This window comes from Amphiura filiformis, unplaced genomic scaffold (genome assembly GCF_039555335.1).
Source record: "Amphiura filiformis unplaced genomic scaffold, Afil_fr2py scaffold_47, whole genome shotgun sequence".
In the NCBI taxonomy this organism is placed as follows: domain Eukaryota; kingdom Metazoa; phylum Echinodermata; class Ophiuroidea; order Amphilepidida; family Amphiuridae; genus Amphiura; species Amphiura filiformis.
The window spans coordinates 446,787-464,557 of NW_027305511.1; the positions used below are offsets into that span (position 1 = coordinate 446,787).

The 17,771-nt window shown below is 35.6% G+C and overlaps 1 protein-coding gene across 1 annotated transcript in view; it reads right to left on the minus strand.

Moving 5' to 3' along the window:
* Positions 1-4,524: 4,524 nt before the first annotated feature.
* Positions 4,525-17,771, minus strand: part of LOC140144277 (phosphatidylinositol 3-kinase regulatory subunit alpha-like) — a 39,497-nt gene continuing 26,250 nt past the window's right edge. The window contains exons 14-21 of the mRNA XM_072166096.1: positions 16,020-16,121; positions 14,732-14,906; positions 13,827-13,946; positions 13,320-13,438; positions 12,541-12,717; positions 11,953-12,021; positions 11,494-11,655; positions 4,525-5,812 (exon numbers count right to left, since the gene is read on the minus strand). Of these exons, the coding sequence (XP_072022197.1) occupies positions 5,608-5,812; positions 11,494-11,655; positions 11,953-12,021; positions 12,541-12,717; positions 13,320-13,438; positions 13,827-13,946; positions 14,732-14,906; positions 16,020-16,121 (1,129 nt within the window). The 3' untranslated portion in view covers positions 4,525-5,607. The remainder of the gene's footprint in view (positions 5,813-11,493; positions 11,656-11,952; positions 12,022-12,540; positions 12,718-13,319; positions 13,439-13,826; positions 13,947-14,731; positions 14,907-16,019; positions 16,122-17,771) is intronic.

Below are 17,771 nucleotides of genomic sequence, written 5' to 3' on the forward strand. Positions count from 1 at the left end.
GACTCCGCCAAATTAGCTGTTCACACCTTAGTCACATCTAGACTCGATTACTGTAACAGTTTGTTAGCAGGTATCAACAACAATCTCCTCAAAAGACTCCAGAACATTCAACGCACTGCAGCTAGGTTCATCACCAGAAAGCTAAAAAATCGACCCCATCTCTGACGATCTCATCAACTTGCATTGGTTGCCTGTTAAGCAAAGAATTGACTTTAAGATCATGGTTCTTACATACAAATCTCTCCACCAACAGGCTCCTGAATATCTTTCAAGCATGCTCCAGATACAGACTGACCGCAGGCCGTTACGTTCCTCCTCTGCACCACTATTATTCGAACCCAGAACTCACCACCGAACATTTGCAGACCGTGCTTTTACATGCTACGCACCTCGTCAATGGTATACAAATATTGACTGCTATGAGGGGCATGGTTAAGATTATAGGCCCAAGGTGATCTCAAAACCATGCTATGACCCAAGGCGCAGCCAAGGGTCATAGCATGGTTTTGAGATCACCGCTGGCCTATAATCTTAACCATGTCCCAATATAGCAGTCAATATTTGTTTTATATACCGAATGGACACGTGGATGTTGCGATTGCGCAGTTTGATCGGAACGCACGTGACCGGTCCATAGTTCATTTCCATGGACCGGTCCATAGTTCATTTTGCGGGCATGGTTAATTCAATGACTGCACTTTCAACCAATCAGATGACAGGAATCTCTATATGAGGTATATAAAACCGGCTACCGAAACATATCAGAAATGCAAACTCTCTTCTCATTTTCAAAAGACTCTTGAAATGCCATTTGTTTAATGTTGCCTATGGACTGTAATTTTATTTGGTTTAAGTGTTTATCAGCACCTTAGTACAATTGTTTGGTTTTAGGCGCTATATAAATTTCAGTTGTATTGTATTGTATTGTATTGTATTGTATTTGAAATCTACACCCACTGCATGGACAATTCATGTCATGTCTCCCATAAGGGGTATATGGATTTCAAATGGACAAATAAGTCATTGAAAATTTAACCCAAACCTACTTATATGCTATTCCTCCCAGATCAACATCTTGGTAAAGTTATGAAATATTTCATTCAAATACATCATTGTAAATCTATTTTTAATATTACTGCTATATTTTTAGTTGTTACAAAACCAACCAAAGAAAGCTGCTTGAAACTGATATTGTCTACCATATTAACAAAAGAAATTCGTTATTTTGATACCAGTGCCTGCATCGCCAATGTATTTATCAGTCAGTCCATCATTAAGTCAATGTGATATGAATGTGCTGTAGATGCACATGAACAAGACATTGGGCAATAAGCAATATTTCAATCATATGAATTATTGAAACTTGAGTCTGATAATTTTATTTAAAAAACCCAATATTTTGTCACAAATACAGCACCTAAGATTTGATTTTTGTGGGTCATGTTAGTTCATTAAAAGCACATAACAATAACCCTCAACAAATGTTACACTGCTTAGGCGTCTGTCGGAGACAACATATTTTTTTCCCCTTTAGGTGAACTAACCAAATATGCAAATTCTGGAATTTTACAGATTCGCCTTCAAAGCAACAGAAATGCAGAATTTTGTCAATTCTGCGAAAAAATTTTGCCATCAAAAATTGTTAATATTCATCAGCTTTTACGTCAAATAAAAAAAGTCTACATAATAAATAGTTCACAAACATTTGTATTTGGCACACTCTAAATGCAGGGATATACAAAGTTGAAGATGTTGAATAATTTAAGGGTGACATTCTTGTCAGGGACAGGTCTATCCATGATGTAAGCATACACAATATTAGCCTATTATCAAGCTTTCATTGGGAGTTTAGACAGTTTTATTACATGTATAATCCATGTCTTGATACTAGGCTAACTCTATGTTCACATCAAGGCGATACCCAGGGGGGCATAGCTTAATATTAAGGGGCAATTCATGATCCACAGCCTCATCTCCCCACTTTTCTAAAAAAAAAAGCTATACCGCTGGAAACCTCTGTGTACATAAATGCGGTTCATACATACTCACGATATACAACGTTTCTGATTGGATTTGGGCCCTTTTTTGCTGGTCATAAATTCCGTTTATGACCAGTACGCAGGGCATAAACAAGCTGCGTCATGCAACGTTGGAACCCAATTAACACGATCCACGATTTGCTAGTGTTGCGTACACGCGCATGTCACCGCGCCCATCTCATGCAGAGCGCAAAAGATAACGCATTTGACTCCCTGCCGTTGACCTCATGAGCCGAACTGCTTCCTGCAAGTAGGCCTACTCATTTTTTTCCAATTTATGAAGGAAAACGGTATGGAAATGTTATTTAAACTTGTAAACCCTTATTATTTTCATCTGTATTGAATTGCTAAGAATGTTGGGTATGTATGAACGGGGTTCATTCATAGGATTTCGGGCATGATCGCTGTTTATGTTACCAACAACGATCATGCCCTCAATCTTATGAATGAACCCCTAATTATTGGCTTCCTTGACTTATTTCCTGGTATAATATCAACGAGGTACACTGTAGTTTGGACAAATATAGCTCTGCCATCCTTGAAGACAACATTGCATGTGTTGATAACAGCGTCAATGAACCATTGGATTACCTTCCATTCCTTCCCAAATTTGAAGAACATGAATTCTTCCTTGCCTATTCAAAACGGGCCGGGTGTTACATTTACTCAACAATATATCCCCTGCGTAAATGAGTTGACTATTTTCTACTGTCTAATTATGAGTTGGCTACAAGCGATCTAAATGTTTCACTGCAACAAAATCTGTATGAATATATCTGTTTCAATCAAAATGGGTACATATAAATATCTGTTCTAATCATATATCTTTGCATTGCGCAAAAGAAGTGAGATCATACTAGACACATTTGAGAAATATTTATACTGCCTGAGTATAAAAAAAAATCGAGCCAGTTAAAAATTGGTGAAGCGTGAACTAATTGAACACACAAAAATGTCTCACTGTTACACTCTTCTTTTTAGCCATTCCTAATGTTTCCTAACCATGTTTCTGCAGTACACTTTTGGCTTTGTGTAATAATCTACACACAATGCCTACATAGCCACATATACATTCTAGAAAAACATAATAAAGAAAAAATAGCAAATCAGATTTTTAGTATTAGGTAACAAAAATAAGGCCCATACATATACAGCTAATTTCTTCATTAATACGCATGATATCTATATATACTTCTTCATATTATACAACTACTTTCCTTACATGTACGAAAGACATTACAGGCAGGGCCTAGATTTCGACAAGAATCACAGAATCAATTCTCGTAATGATTTGGTTGCAAGAATCAATTTCTCTCATTGTATCATACAGTAAGTGCAGTGACTTTGATAGATTTTGATTCTCGCAAACCAAGACGAAATCTAGGCCCTGATTAGAGGTCTATAGGCTACACAACTTTTAAGATCCTCCTAATGCTTATTGAAACAAATATTTTACTAAATATAATAATGTAAAAATTTATCTGTAGCCTTATTACTTTTACACATAGTATCACACATGACCGTGTTTGGATATTATTATGTTTTGATGGATCCAAGTTGTGATAATATTGAATCCAAAACATAATAATGATAAAATTGGATGCTTTACGCCCAATATTTATTAGTCTCGCTATGAGTTGTATTTTAAAACTCATTGCTCGACCAATAAATATGGGCTCAACCGATCCAATTTTATATCACAGTGGTTCATTCTAAGAAAGCGGCTGTTTTAAAAAGTGCATCTGAGTCTGGAAGAGTCATCTCTGAAACAAAACAGTAGGCCAGGCCTCTATTTATTCATGTGTTTGATAAGGAACGTAGACTCATATAGACTCGAGTGCAACTATTAAAACAGCCTCTTTTTTACAAAATGAAACATTGTGACCAATGGCAATGATGAGTGATGCTATAAATAGGTCCACAGGTGTAAGACAAACACGGCTAAAGATATTTCTTTACATTTTTATGTTTCATAAAATATTGTTTCATGCTCAAAAATCATTAGGGGGAATTTATAAGTTGTGGATCCTATATTACTGTATAACTGGAAATTTTTGAGGTTAAACAGCTCCAGGCAACCACAAATTTAAAGCTCCGCAAAAATATTTGTTTAACCGATATAAAATAAACCAGAAATCCTCAAAAATAGCCTGTTATACAGTATAACATTAAAACCTTACTCCAGCTTTAGCAACAGAACTGAAGAAGTGCAGTGGATCAGAGACTGTGTATGAAGAGACTGGAAAAGGCTTCTTGATGGCTATTGTTATCAGGTAATCTTTTATGATCTTTGATTACATGCGAGTTGCGCCAAGGGCCCGATGCTTGATTTCTCATTATTTATTTATGTTGACCTGCAAAATACCCAAAACCCATCGAAATATTGCAATATTCCAGGCATTCATCCGTAGTGCATTCGCTCCACCTCTTCAACTTGGAGTCCTGTGTTGGTACTACACCCCTTGATAAATTTGTGACTATTTTTCTCAAAACCTAATAAAACACTGGTAACAAAAGTTATGTATATAGGTGCAAGGAATCCAGTTACTACACTGAAATTTCAGTGACTCAAGACAAGTAGTTATTGATTTATTGATCAAATATTGGTTTTCCCTCATTTTTGACTGTAACTCCACAACTGTTGTCTGTTTGAAATAAAATTTTCAGTGCAGTAGTTGTAGTCCTTGCCCCCTATAATATACATATCTTACTTGTCACCAATGCGCTTTAATTTTGAAGAAAAATGCAAAAATAGGCACAAAATTGGCCAGGGGTGTAGTACCACCTTAAAGTCAGAACTTTGACAATTTCATTATTATACCATTAGTAATGTATTGAGGTCCCTGACATACTCAGTTGCAAAGTTTCTGTAAGTCCATTTTCCTCTCTTCATTGTATTTTTGGTTCTAATTTTTGCCCATATCTGATGTGATCAAGCAAAATCAATCTGAAGTCGGACATATTCAATTTTCAGTTTCTTATAGGATTGTGAACAGCATTTGCAAAGCTACATTTTGCAGAAAACCACATTGAATTTGGACAACCAGTTCAAAAGATTAAGGAAATACTTCCAATTTGTTTGGCTACATCTCAAAATCAATATTTCAGACTTCTGACTAATTTTGCTTAATCACATCACATATATCAATTTCTTTATTGCTGACTTTAGTCAGGGATATTGTATCTATCTGCACTGATTTGACTACAAGTATTTATGATGTTACCATTAAAAAAAAATCACATTTTGGTGTTGTGGTCACCTACAGGAAACAATTTTTTTTGAAGCCCAAGTCTAAGAAATGGGACTAGAAAAATATCTGCTTCTGTGGTGAAAGGTTTTATATTTTGACAAAACTGAGATTCTGCTTTAACAAGTGACTCAATGACATGATTGTCAACATATATCACAAACACATACATGTATATATATAATATATATTTAACTTAAAAAAGTGGTACTGAGAAATTCATGTTAATTTTCAATCCTAGCAAAGGATAATAATAAATTCATGATTAAACAATCGTTAAAAACTTCACATACAAAATTCTTCACATTACCAAACTTCCGTTACGTCATTTGTGGCGGTGGTGGTCCGAAAACGGGCCAAGCTAGTGTTGTATCAAGTTCTTCGTTATGTTGCGCGAGTGAGTTCTGCTGGTACGCGAGCACAAGTTCTTTGAGTGTCGCATACAAGTTGTAGGGCTCAGCAAATCCAAACCCGGTTGGTGTATGGTTAATCTTGCAATGCCTGACTTCACCTTCCTCATTGGCTCTGTATGATGGTAGAAAATATGAAGATAATGGTGTGAAATGACTGAGTGGAGATGAAAATGATGAACAATGCATGATATTTACACACCAAAATCAATGGGTTTCACTGCCTGAATATAAGACAAAAAAAAGATTGTTTGCTTGTCCTCCACAACTTTTTCAGAATTGGGTTGGTCAGTCAGGATTTTTTTTAAAGGTCACTGTATGCCTTTAATTAGCTTAATAAATAACCCAAATAGTTGTGAATTGGGATATACCTCTGCTGTATACCACTTCATTCATGTTTTAAAACAGTTTAGAAGTGTGTAGAAACTGTTAGAAAACTTTTCAGGATGTCAAATATGTTGAAAGAAAAAAACAACTTTTTCTGGAATTTCCAAAATTAGGGTCCGTATTCATTTATACAGAAAAACAAAAAAAAAACTTTTTTGCAGATTAGGGTCGGTCGGTGGAGGACAAGCAATCAATCTTTTTCTTTTTTGACCGAATTGATCATGTCTCACCTCCTTTTTCAACCAAATCGACGGTAATAACTCTTGTAGTGAGGGATCAACATTTGACCATAAATTGCCTCAGGCAAAACTCACTTCGGGGAACTCAATACCACGCAAGGTCATATTTATGCAATTCATTGACTCATTTGTGTCATATACTGCCCCCCCCCCATAATGACAGCCTGGTGATCTGGTCAACTCATTTACAGATACCAACCTCAGGAGAGAATTCGATTTTTGATCAATTCTCTTCAGGTACCGAAACCTAATGTTCAATGGTTTTCAAATGTAAAATTGTGTATTCTTTCCCATTTTCTAAAAATAAAATACACACATGATTTTTTCCAGTCAAGAGGGAAGAAGCAAATGGCCAAATAGTATACATTTCTGTACATCAGACAATGCAATTAAACTGTAAAATATTTGAAGAAAATTAGGTACTCAATGCTCTTTCAGTATTTTAATTGAAAGAACATGGCCAATTGTTGTGAAAAATGGGCTTGCCTTTTTTCATAATATACCATTTTTTTCTGTTTTATATGTTCTACATGTACTCGAAAAATTTACCATAAAAATGAGTTCATTTTTCTAGTACCGTACTAAATTAAAATATGACATAAATGGGCTATTCAGTTAAAATCCATACACACCCTATAAAAGATATGACCTTAATCTTCCACAGAGTGAGTGTGAATTTGAATTGGAGTGACCTGCATGGGAAACTCCATTTGAAATCTACACCCCCTGAGGGGGAGATTAAGGTGATGTCTTCCATAGGGGGTGTATGGATTTCAACTGGAAGAGCCAAATGGAAACTGCATTGTCAGATGAGCTGAAGTAATCAAGGAACAGGTGACTATATTGCAAATTGGGATGAAATTGTAATTTTGAGAACGAGCACATAATATGGCTCAAGCATGTACATAATCATACATTTTGTCTCATTATCATTATCATTATTATTATTATTATTATTATTATTATTATTATTATTTATTATTATTATTATTATTAATTCTTTCTTTATTGAGGGTAATACTGCTTCAGTGACAAGCACTGCTTTTCAAGCAGGCCCTCATTGCATACATGTTATAGCAACAAAATATATTACGATACACAATATTTACAAAAATAGCATACATAATATACTAGTATTACAAATAAGTATATGGTATCATCAAATACAAGAAAATTATAAATACCATGATTCAAAATACAGAAATACAATAATTATATTTATACAAAAATAAGCAAGCAAATGAACAAAATGTAGATAAAGACAGGCCTAAATTTCTTTAATTTTTGACTGAAATTGGCCTAAAGTCATATTTTCCATCTGCGCTCTTACTGTCGGTGGCAAAGAATTCCATGCATAGGCTGCCCTGACGTGAAAAGCACGTTGACCTGAATTTGATTTAAATTTTGGAACAATCAATGTATTAGAAGTATGATTTCTAGTTATATGATTATGGTTATCATGAACAAAATCAAATTGAGAAGATAAGTATGATGGGTATTCATTCTTTAAACATTTGAAAACAGTCATTAATAGAGTATTATGCCATCTTTGATCAAGTTTAACCCACTGCAAAGTATTCATTAAATCATTAGTTGGTGTCCTTATATCTGCTGAGAGAATTATTCTAGCTAAATTATTATGAAGTACCTGAAGCCTATTATGGTACTCTACACTAAAATTTGACCAGACCATGCTGCCATAATTAAAGTGGGGAATAACAAGAGCATTGGATAACATTACAGTGGTTTTATATGGAAGGAAATATTTTATACGTTTTATTATACCAGTTCTTTTGGAAATAGTTTTACTAACATTATCAACGTGAGCTGACCAAGACATCTTGCTATCAAATTTTACACCTAGATATTTAAACTCATCTACTCTTTCAATATCATTGTTGTTATATAATAAATGGACATTGTTGAACTTTTCAAGCATTTTGTTTGTACCAAAGATCATAAACTTAGTCTTTTCAACATTTAAAGTGAGTTTGTTTACTTTGAACCATTCAGCTACCCTACTTAAACATGACTCCATTTGAATTTTAAGATCAGATTCATTTTTAGCTTTACACATTAAAGAGGTATCATCAGCATACATTACAGTTTTACATTCAGACACAGCATTAGGTAAACAGTTAACAAAAATGATAAACAGTAAAGGACCCAAAATTGAGCCCTGAGGAATACCAATATCAATTGGCCTAAAGTCAGAAAGAGTTGAGTTAACATTAACAGTTTGTTCTCTGTTGTTTAAGTATGATTTAAACCATAATAATTCATCCCCATATACCCCATATTGTTTAAGTTTCCAAATCAGAATATCATGATTTACAGTATCAAATGCTTTCTTTAAGTCTATAAATAAAACGCCTGTAGCATAACCTGTATCCATATTCTTTAAAATGTAATCTTGCACATCTAGAAGGGTGGTTGTTGTGGAATGATTCGGACGAAATCCTGATTGAGCATTTGATAACAGTCCTACATTACTCATATATTCATATAATTGATCATGGACAGCTCTTTCAATGATCTTTGATACAATTGGTAATACAGAGATAGGTCTATAGTTACTAACATTAGTTTTATCACCCGATTTAAATATTGGAGTTACTTTAGCCTTCTTCCATGCATCAGGAAAAGTAGACCCATATCATTTGTTCTTGTGCAAAGATTGGTGAATAAATGTATTTAAATGCATGCTTGAACCATTTTTTGCACTTTTTCTCCAAATTACAAAAAATGACTTAGGCAATTATGGTAGCAGGATGACGACATGGACTATAGCATGATTATAATGTCATGGATCTTAATCCAGGCCTAAATGGGGGTGCTGGGCCGTACACAGGCCATGCTAAAGTAGTATCAAGCTCCTCATTGTGCTGTGCTAGTGAGTTCTGTTGGTATGCTAGTACAAGTTCTTTCAATGAGGCATAGATATTGTACGGTTCGGCAAAACCAAAGCCATTTGGTGTTTCATAGATTATGCAGTGAACAGTTTTAAACTGCTCATTTGTAGGACCAGTTTTATGTTCCACTTGCTCATTTGTTTTCCTATTTATTCTGTAAAGGAAAAGGAGAACATGCCTATGATAGAAAACAAAACTTAAGGGAAACAAACAACAAGAAATATAAGATTTAAGTACATTGGATACTGTGGAATGGAGAGGGGGGGGGGGAGAAGAGAGGAAAGAGATGAGATGAAGGAGGAAAGTAGAAAAGAGATTAGAATAGGAAAGAGTAGAATAGAAAAGAGTATAGCAGAGTAAAGTAGAAAAAAGTAAAGTAGAAAAGAGTAGACTTTTAAACTTTTCTTTTGTAGGACCAGTTTTATTTTTTTTTATTTTATTTTTTTATTTATTTGGTGTACATTTTACAATCATAGTTAACTCAGATAAATACGATATTGAGTTTTATACACCAGTTTTTTTCTAAATATTAAACAATACAAAAACAGTACCAACACTCACATACATATTTACATAGCATTTGAATTGTCTAGCTTTTACAATAAGAACAAAATATTTAGTTAAAAAGTCCCTTCCAAACCTGCTATTTATATTGATAAATTCGGTATTTTGAATCTTTTAAAACGAATGAACCTTTCCAATTTATGATAACATTCTATTTCCTTCTGAAGAGGAATAAAAGAAAGGGGTGAATTTTGACATCTTTTTCTGTATATATATAAAACTTAGTTAAAATGAGAATTAAATTCTCAAAAAGTACATTATATTATCATTTCTTTTGCTAATTTCAAACATAAATGTATTCGTGGTAAGATTTCCATTTAAAATTCTATACTGAAACCAACGTAGTTTCGCATCCATTGTACATTTAAATGGAAACAAAGAGTATATATTCCATTCATCATCTGAAAAGCTACTATTGAATTTTAGGACCTGAGTTTTATGTTCCTCTTGCTCACTCTTTCCTATTTATTATTTTTTTCCTATTTATTCTGTAAAGGAAAACACAAACATGCAAATTATAGAAAACAAAATTTAAGGGAAAAGTACTTCACAACAAAACAGAGAAAATTATAGGGGTACTCTAGTACTAGTATAGCAGGGAGAAGGGAAGGTAACTGGAGGGGAAGTGAGGAGAGGAAAGGAGATGCTAATTCATGGAGGGGTGGAGAGGAATGTGAGTATTGTAGAGAAGAGCAAATATAAGCAGAGAGGGAGGTCAGTCCGGGAGAAAGAAACATAGGTGAACTTATACCTGTGTCAGTACAGTAATTTCATGGGAACCTTTAATTTGGGGAGAGAATTTTGGAATATTAATACCTTTCCAATACATTACTGTGATTTTAATAAATTATTGATAAATGTGACCCCTCAGCACAACTGAGCCCTGAAGTCGCCAATCATCATTTTTGAGATATTCAACCAAAATATTTTGCTTGAAATTAGCTTTAAAATGATATATATCATGTCTATAGTACTTGACATTTAAGTAGTGAAAAATCAATAAAACAGTCAATAAATCCTTTGTTTCCTATTGTTTATTGTTAAGTTCAATGGAGCATATATCAAAAGTGGCACTGGCGACATCCGGGCTCAGTTGTGGAGGATGGTCACAAATGTGTTTCTTAAATATTGACAGTGAATTAGTTCCGATCCACAATTAAAATGATAGGAGCACAGTATTAACCGCACAATATAGAGCATGGGAAACTGTGACTGAAACCTAACAACCCTCCCCTTGATCAGCGTTGCACAAAACTTTTCAGCTCCAAGGCGTGCACATTAGCTCACCAAGCTGCTGTAAATGAGTAGCCCAATTTTTAAACTTCCTAAAAAAGCGCCCAATACCAGATATTTAGGTGGATTTACCCAAATTTCGAACGCAAATCACCCAATTGGGCAAAAAGCACTTGACTTCAAAACTTCTGGTACTTAATTGGAAGTTAAGGACCGACCAATAAATGGTCACAAAACCCATTGTAATTGCAATTTTGATCTTCAACCTTTATAAATCGGCTAAATTGAAAGGAAACTGCGTCAAATTACTGCCGTGGCCTGACAGTAGCAAAAGTAGCCCAATTTTAGGCAACTAGCAGCATGCTTTTTTGAGTAGCAGCAAGTGATCGCCAAGTAGCCCAATTGTACGCCTAAGGTGCGGCGTTGGCATCACTGCCCTTGATGAATCATACAATACTTACACAATAGAGCAGGCCCAGTCTCCCTGAGCACTAGGTCTAATCAGGAATGTGCCTTTGTCTTTGCCCCATAATGCCTTTTCTGCATCCACCCTTGTCATGTTGCCTAGCAACCATAGTGATTCATTGTGGTGGGGTAATGAGTCGGTATCTGGAATGAGCTCCCTGGAATCAAAACAAACAGAAAATGATGAGATCAAGAATGATGTCAGTGACTGGAACATATTGAGGAGTTAATGTAAGGTGGTTCTTTCTTCAAAAGTGTGCAGCATGGCTTAGCAGTTAAGGTCTTTGAGTCTAGGGTGCAAGAAGTCCCTGGATCAAATCCGGACAGAGGCAAATGTCACAAATTTATTATCCGCTCTGTCCATTACTGCGTTTTAATTCTAGGGCAGATGCGGTGAATAACAAAGATCTCCCAGCCAGTTCCAATCACATTTTTTTATTGAAAACTATACTTACCTATTGAGATTTTCTTCACTTAGCCAAGAGTTAATCTTATCTTGTTTAACTCCTGTGGAGCCAAGCCACCTACAAGAAAGAAACAAAATCAAAACAAGTGATGAGTTTGAAATAGTACTTTGCAACAAGATGGCAAAACATCTATACACGGAGTTCTAATTACATGGCCCACCAGGACAAATCCGGTCTGACAACCCTTGAGGAAAACATTATAAAGTGGGGTGTATTTGGACCTGAAGCATATACGTTTAAAATGTATTTGGCCCCTTGTATATACAATTGAGATTTCTGTCTGTTTATCTTTTCTATCTTGCTGCTTTCCCTCACTCAGTTTATCCATGAACTATTTTGTCCTGTAGCCAGCCTTGCTCTAAAAACTTAACCCAAATTCTAATACCTGTTACCCGAATCTTAACTAACATAATATAATCTATGGACCATAGAATGTTTTTACAGGCTTAAACATGAATTCCTATTTGTTCAAATTATTTTCACAACCTCTTAAATTTGTGTGTCTGAAATTTAAAACAAGTAAAAACCTTCCCTGAAAATGCCCTGCTATAGAGTCCACAAAATATTGCTCCTTACATAATATATTGATCTCTTAGTTTCCTAAGATCTAAGATGAGTGGTTTGATACTGTTCATTGTCCTGTCTCTCTCCCGGTTCTCATCCACTTCTTTCTTGAGGTCCTCCTCTAAAGCTGCTTTATTCTCGGTGATTTCACTCAGACGTGATTGCAATAACTGGTAATTATTCATAAGTCTGTTGGGTGACAATAAAATCAAAGGTAAATGAAATATTAATACTACTGTAATCACTCCCATAATACCATGGCTGGTAATAATCCTCCCCCCCCCCCCAATGTCAAAGAACTGGAATTAACTGGAATAGCCCATTGCTGATTTCCCATATCACACTTCTGCTTTACCCGATCTACCACCGACATGAATGATGTTAATCTTTAAAAAAAAATCTTTAAAAAAAATCCCTCAAACTGCCATGGGCTGTGAGACATAGCACCACCATACCTGAATATATGAAAGGGCCATAAACTATCAATAGAGTGTGAATAGCGAGAAAATCCTGAAAATAATCTTTTTCAGCACTAATTGGTTGTTTTATCTAAGCAAATGTGGTAAAATCACACCACCAAATAACCTGAATATATGAAAGGGCCATAAACTATCACTAGAGTGTGAATAGTGAGAAAGTCCTGAAAATTATCTTTTTTCTATACATTGTATTGCTTATTGTACAGTCATGAAGTGACAAAAATGATCCTGAAAACACAAAAATCCTGAGAAGTCAAACCTCTGGATACAAGATTTAAGATGCATGCAAAACAAATGAACAGAAAAACTTACTGATCTTTTTGTTGTGGAGGACAATCGTTGTGATGTTGTTGGTGTAATTCTAACTGCTCTTCAAAAATCTTTACAGTCTCATTGAAAGCATCCAGCGCCTGTCGTTTCTGTTGAATCTCCTAGAAAACACACACACAAAAAAGGGCAGTGATTTAGTACAAGCCTCAGTACACTTTACAGGTTGTCGCTGATCACTACGGCCCAAATCATTCTGCAATCCATTAAACAACACAGGGACTTGCAGCTAAGAAGCGCACACCCTAGATATTCCACAATCGACATTTGCAGCCAGGATCAGAAAACAAAGAGCTGTCAGGATATAAAGAATTAGCTCATAGTTCCTCAACGACTCTCCTGTGACGTCACTCCAACTGGGTCACGGGTCAACATTTCAGCTGGAATAGCCCATTTTTGGAGCAGCAGACACTGAATGGGTGACTCCATTTGAAATTCACACTCCCTGTGTAGGAGATTAAGGTTGTGTCTTCCATAGGGGGTGTCACTTACCTGTAAAGATTTACTGTATTTCTCATAGAGCTCATCATAGGTTTTTGTCTTGTCAAGGTACTCCTTGTTTTTCTCTTTTAATTTTATAATGACCACCTCTATTTTCTCATCAACCATTTGCTGTGGGGAAAAAAGATAAAATACACTTGGTTTTAACAGGTTATTTATAAAATATTTGGTGTTTGATGATTTCTACACTAATAAAGTCTGAATTTCGAAAAAATGTATGCTTGCCACACAAAATGGAGGTTATGTTTTCTGTGTGCAGCCCTATGCAGAATGTAAAGTATAATGAGATGGTTAAATTATGACACCGGGCACTGGTTCCCAGTTTGTTGTCTAGCATGCGATATCGCTAGATTACATTGAGAATCATTGCACGCTGCACAATGTCAATTGAAGCGGTTCTGGTACACTATTATGTACTTGCATGTTTGTGCACAGGGTTGGTAATTGTGAGGTCAAGCTTTTGGGTGTACTCTGCCAAGATGCACCATGTGTAGTAATTGATCAGTTCACTACAGTGATTTGTAGTGGGCTATGCACAGACACAATGACTAGACGTTAATCCACAAGCCCCACTTTACAGGTTGTCGCTGACCACTATGGCCCCACATCATTCCAGAAATAATATAAACAACACAGGGACTTACAGCTAAGAAACGTACACCCTAGACACTCCACAATTGTACGTCTTCCAGGCAGATTCTTACATGACGATTAGCAGTAAGTTCCTTGTCCAGGGGAATTTCAAGCTAACTCAAAATCTTTACACGAGAGTGTACTAACCACCGCCAGGGTTCGAACCCGCAATCTCTCGCACCATAGTCGAACACCGTATCGATTGAGCTAACTTGACTGCAATGTGAATTTAAGCAATTGTAGGACACTAGATATCTACTTACATGTTTGCGCACAGGGGTGGTGAGTATGACATCTAGCTTTTGGTTGTACTGTGCCAGACTGCTTCGTGTGTAGTAATTAATGAGTTCCACTACCGAAGTGAATTGAAGTGGTTCTGAGAACCCATACAGACCATCTCGATGGAAGATCTTGATTAGCTTATTACTACCACCTTTCCTGTAAATAACGGATCAAAGAGAACATGAGTCAGAATTTTAATACATTAAACCTGGTGTACTTCTATAAACCCTTGTAATTTTTTTTATATGTGCATAGGTTCTATGTCATAAAGTTAGTCATGAGAAACTTTTCAATTTTTTGAAGTTATATTTCTTATTTAATCTTGAATCATGTCAGACACTGACTGTTCTCACATGATGCTAGGCCAAAAAAATAAATTGTTTGCTTGTCCATAGATAACTTTCAGAAGTCGGTTCGGTCAGTCAGAGTTTTATTTTCCTTTTATCTTTTTTTTCCAAGTACCAAAAGTATATGTGAAGTACTTGTTAAACACTCACTGACCACAAAATTTCTACTAAAAACAAATTCAAGGTAAACCCTACTTTATTTGACATGTACATGTCTGGTAGACATAAAATACCATACCGCCTTTTTAAGTTCAACAATGTTTTAGTTGTGCAGGCTAAGGATGATAATATGAAATATTGGAACCTTCAGCCAGGTACGACTGGACGGGGGAAACATGCAGGATATGGTATTTTACAACATTTCTTTAATTATATCTCCAGTTTTTGGGGGGAAAAAAATAAATAAAATAAATTGAAAAAAAAAAGTTCTACGGTCGTTACTGCCGAGACAGTTGGTCGGACGAGGACAAACAAACAGTTTTTTTTTAGCCTTACCCTGATCAGACCCTGCTTGTGTTTTCTCGAAAAGGAAGTTAAGCAGTATCATTGAAGAAGTAGCAGAACTGGCTGCAAGGTCAAGGTCTTTGTCATTTTCTGCATAACAGAGGGGTCAGATAACACTGTTTAACATTTGCCTCCACCAGAAATTGAACCGGTTACCTATTCCACAAGCATCAGTAAAGCTTAAATGCTGGACAAATTTTTTCTCTCTCATTCATATCTACTGGGATATTCCAGTTGAAATTCATACACCCCTATGAAAGACATGACCTTAATCTCCCACACAGTGAGTATGAATTTCAAACAGAGTTACTTGAATGGGTGGCTCCATTTGAAACTAACACCCCCTGTACAGATGATTAAGGTCATGTCTTCTACAGGGGGTGTACAGATTTCAACTGGAATCGCTCAATATACTAACCTGACGGTTAACGTGTAATCACCGCTGGTCTGCTTATTAGAAGCGTCTCTTACTAGGAAGGTACCATCAGGCATATCTCGCAGTTTCTCATTACACTCCTCTCTGAAACAATTGACACAGAGTATTATTATAACATCAAAACCCTTCTAATTATACAACTCTTTATACAGAAAATTACACTTATGATCACCATACAAATTATTTGCCCAGCTAATAGCGGAATGACCACTGTAGAGTAGAGTCTGGCCAATACCCTATTATTTTGTAGCACACTTTTCACAAAGGCACATTTTTTATTTATAAAATCAAGACCTTCACTCTATTTATCTAAAATTTGTCCGTAGCCAATTCATGTGATGTTGTCAAGATTGGTTTCCGATGTAGACATGTTGGAATAATTCAAATCCTGACATCAACATGATGCTGGCATTTTTGGTGGCTCTGACTAAAGGAAATGTAACAACTTGATTCCTAGGCTCTCACCAATTGCATGACATTAGTTTTAACTTAAGATCGGTGTGCCCCAAGTATGCTTTTATTAAGCATGGATAAATTTATCATAAACAAATTTCAAAATATGAAAATGCTTTTTCAAAACCTGAGGTTCAGCACAAAATGTTTTAGGAAATTTGGCAATTTTCTTGGAAACTAAGCTAACTTTATCTTTCAAAAATATTCAATTCTAAATTCAAAATTTAGAACACATTGTTTTAATTGGTAGGCTCAATGTAAGACAGAAAACAGTCATGAAAAGACTGAACTTGTTTAACCTCTACAGGGTGTATCAAAATGCAATCAAGCAACAACTCTATTTGTAGATTTATGTTATAAAAGCTCATAAAACTATATTGTAGTCATTTCAAGAGGATCTAATGTTGAATTTGGAAGAAACAGACATTTTATTACACAACAATACCAATCATTTTGATACACCCTGAAAATGTGTACATCCATATCAAAACGATGCACTTGTCGGCAGCTACATGTGTCGTATTTCACATAATAGTTAGGAATAAATACCAGACTCATCTCAAGTGGAGGTCACATCAAATCATCCCCATGTCAACCTCCACTTGAGATGAGTCTGGTATTTATTCCTAACTAAACTGGTCCCAAAAAGTAACTTACCAGGTAAGAAATTCGTCTGTCAAGTTCAAACGACAAATCGTATTATACTGAATAGCATATGAGTGGAAGCGGTGTACATTTACGCTGAGTTTGACACCTCATTTGTCGCAAACAGATCAAAACTTTTGAAGTTATGCTCATTTGAACAAGCCTACTATCAAATTTGAAAGTTGCAGGTCCGCCCCAATGAATTCACACAATAGCAATAGGAAAGTTAGTCATGCAAAGAAGAAGAGGAGAGCACTGATTACACCTGTATACTGCCAACCATCTCAAGTGGTATGAGTGCAACTTTCATTCCAGTGGATAGGTTCGGTTAAATAAGCATAACTTCAAAAATACTCATCCGTTTGCAACAAATGAGGTGTAAAAATTCGCGCCAATTAACACTGCTTCCACTCATATCCCATTTAGTGTAACACAATTTGTCGTTTGAATTTGACAGACAAATTTCTTACCTGGTAAGTTTCTTTTTTGGAGCAGTTTATTATGTGAAATAAGACACATGTAGCAGCCGACAAGTGCATCATTTTGATATGGATGTACACATATATGTTTGTACATTCTAGCATGACTGTTTAACATGCTAGATAATAAAACTCACTACTCCGCAACTGGAGATCA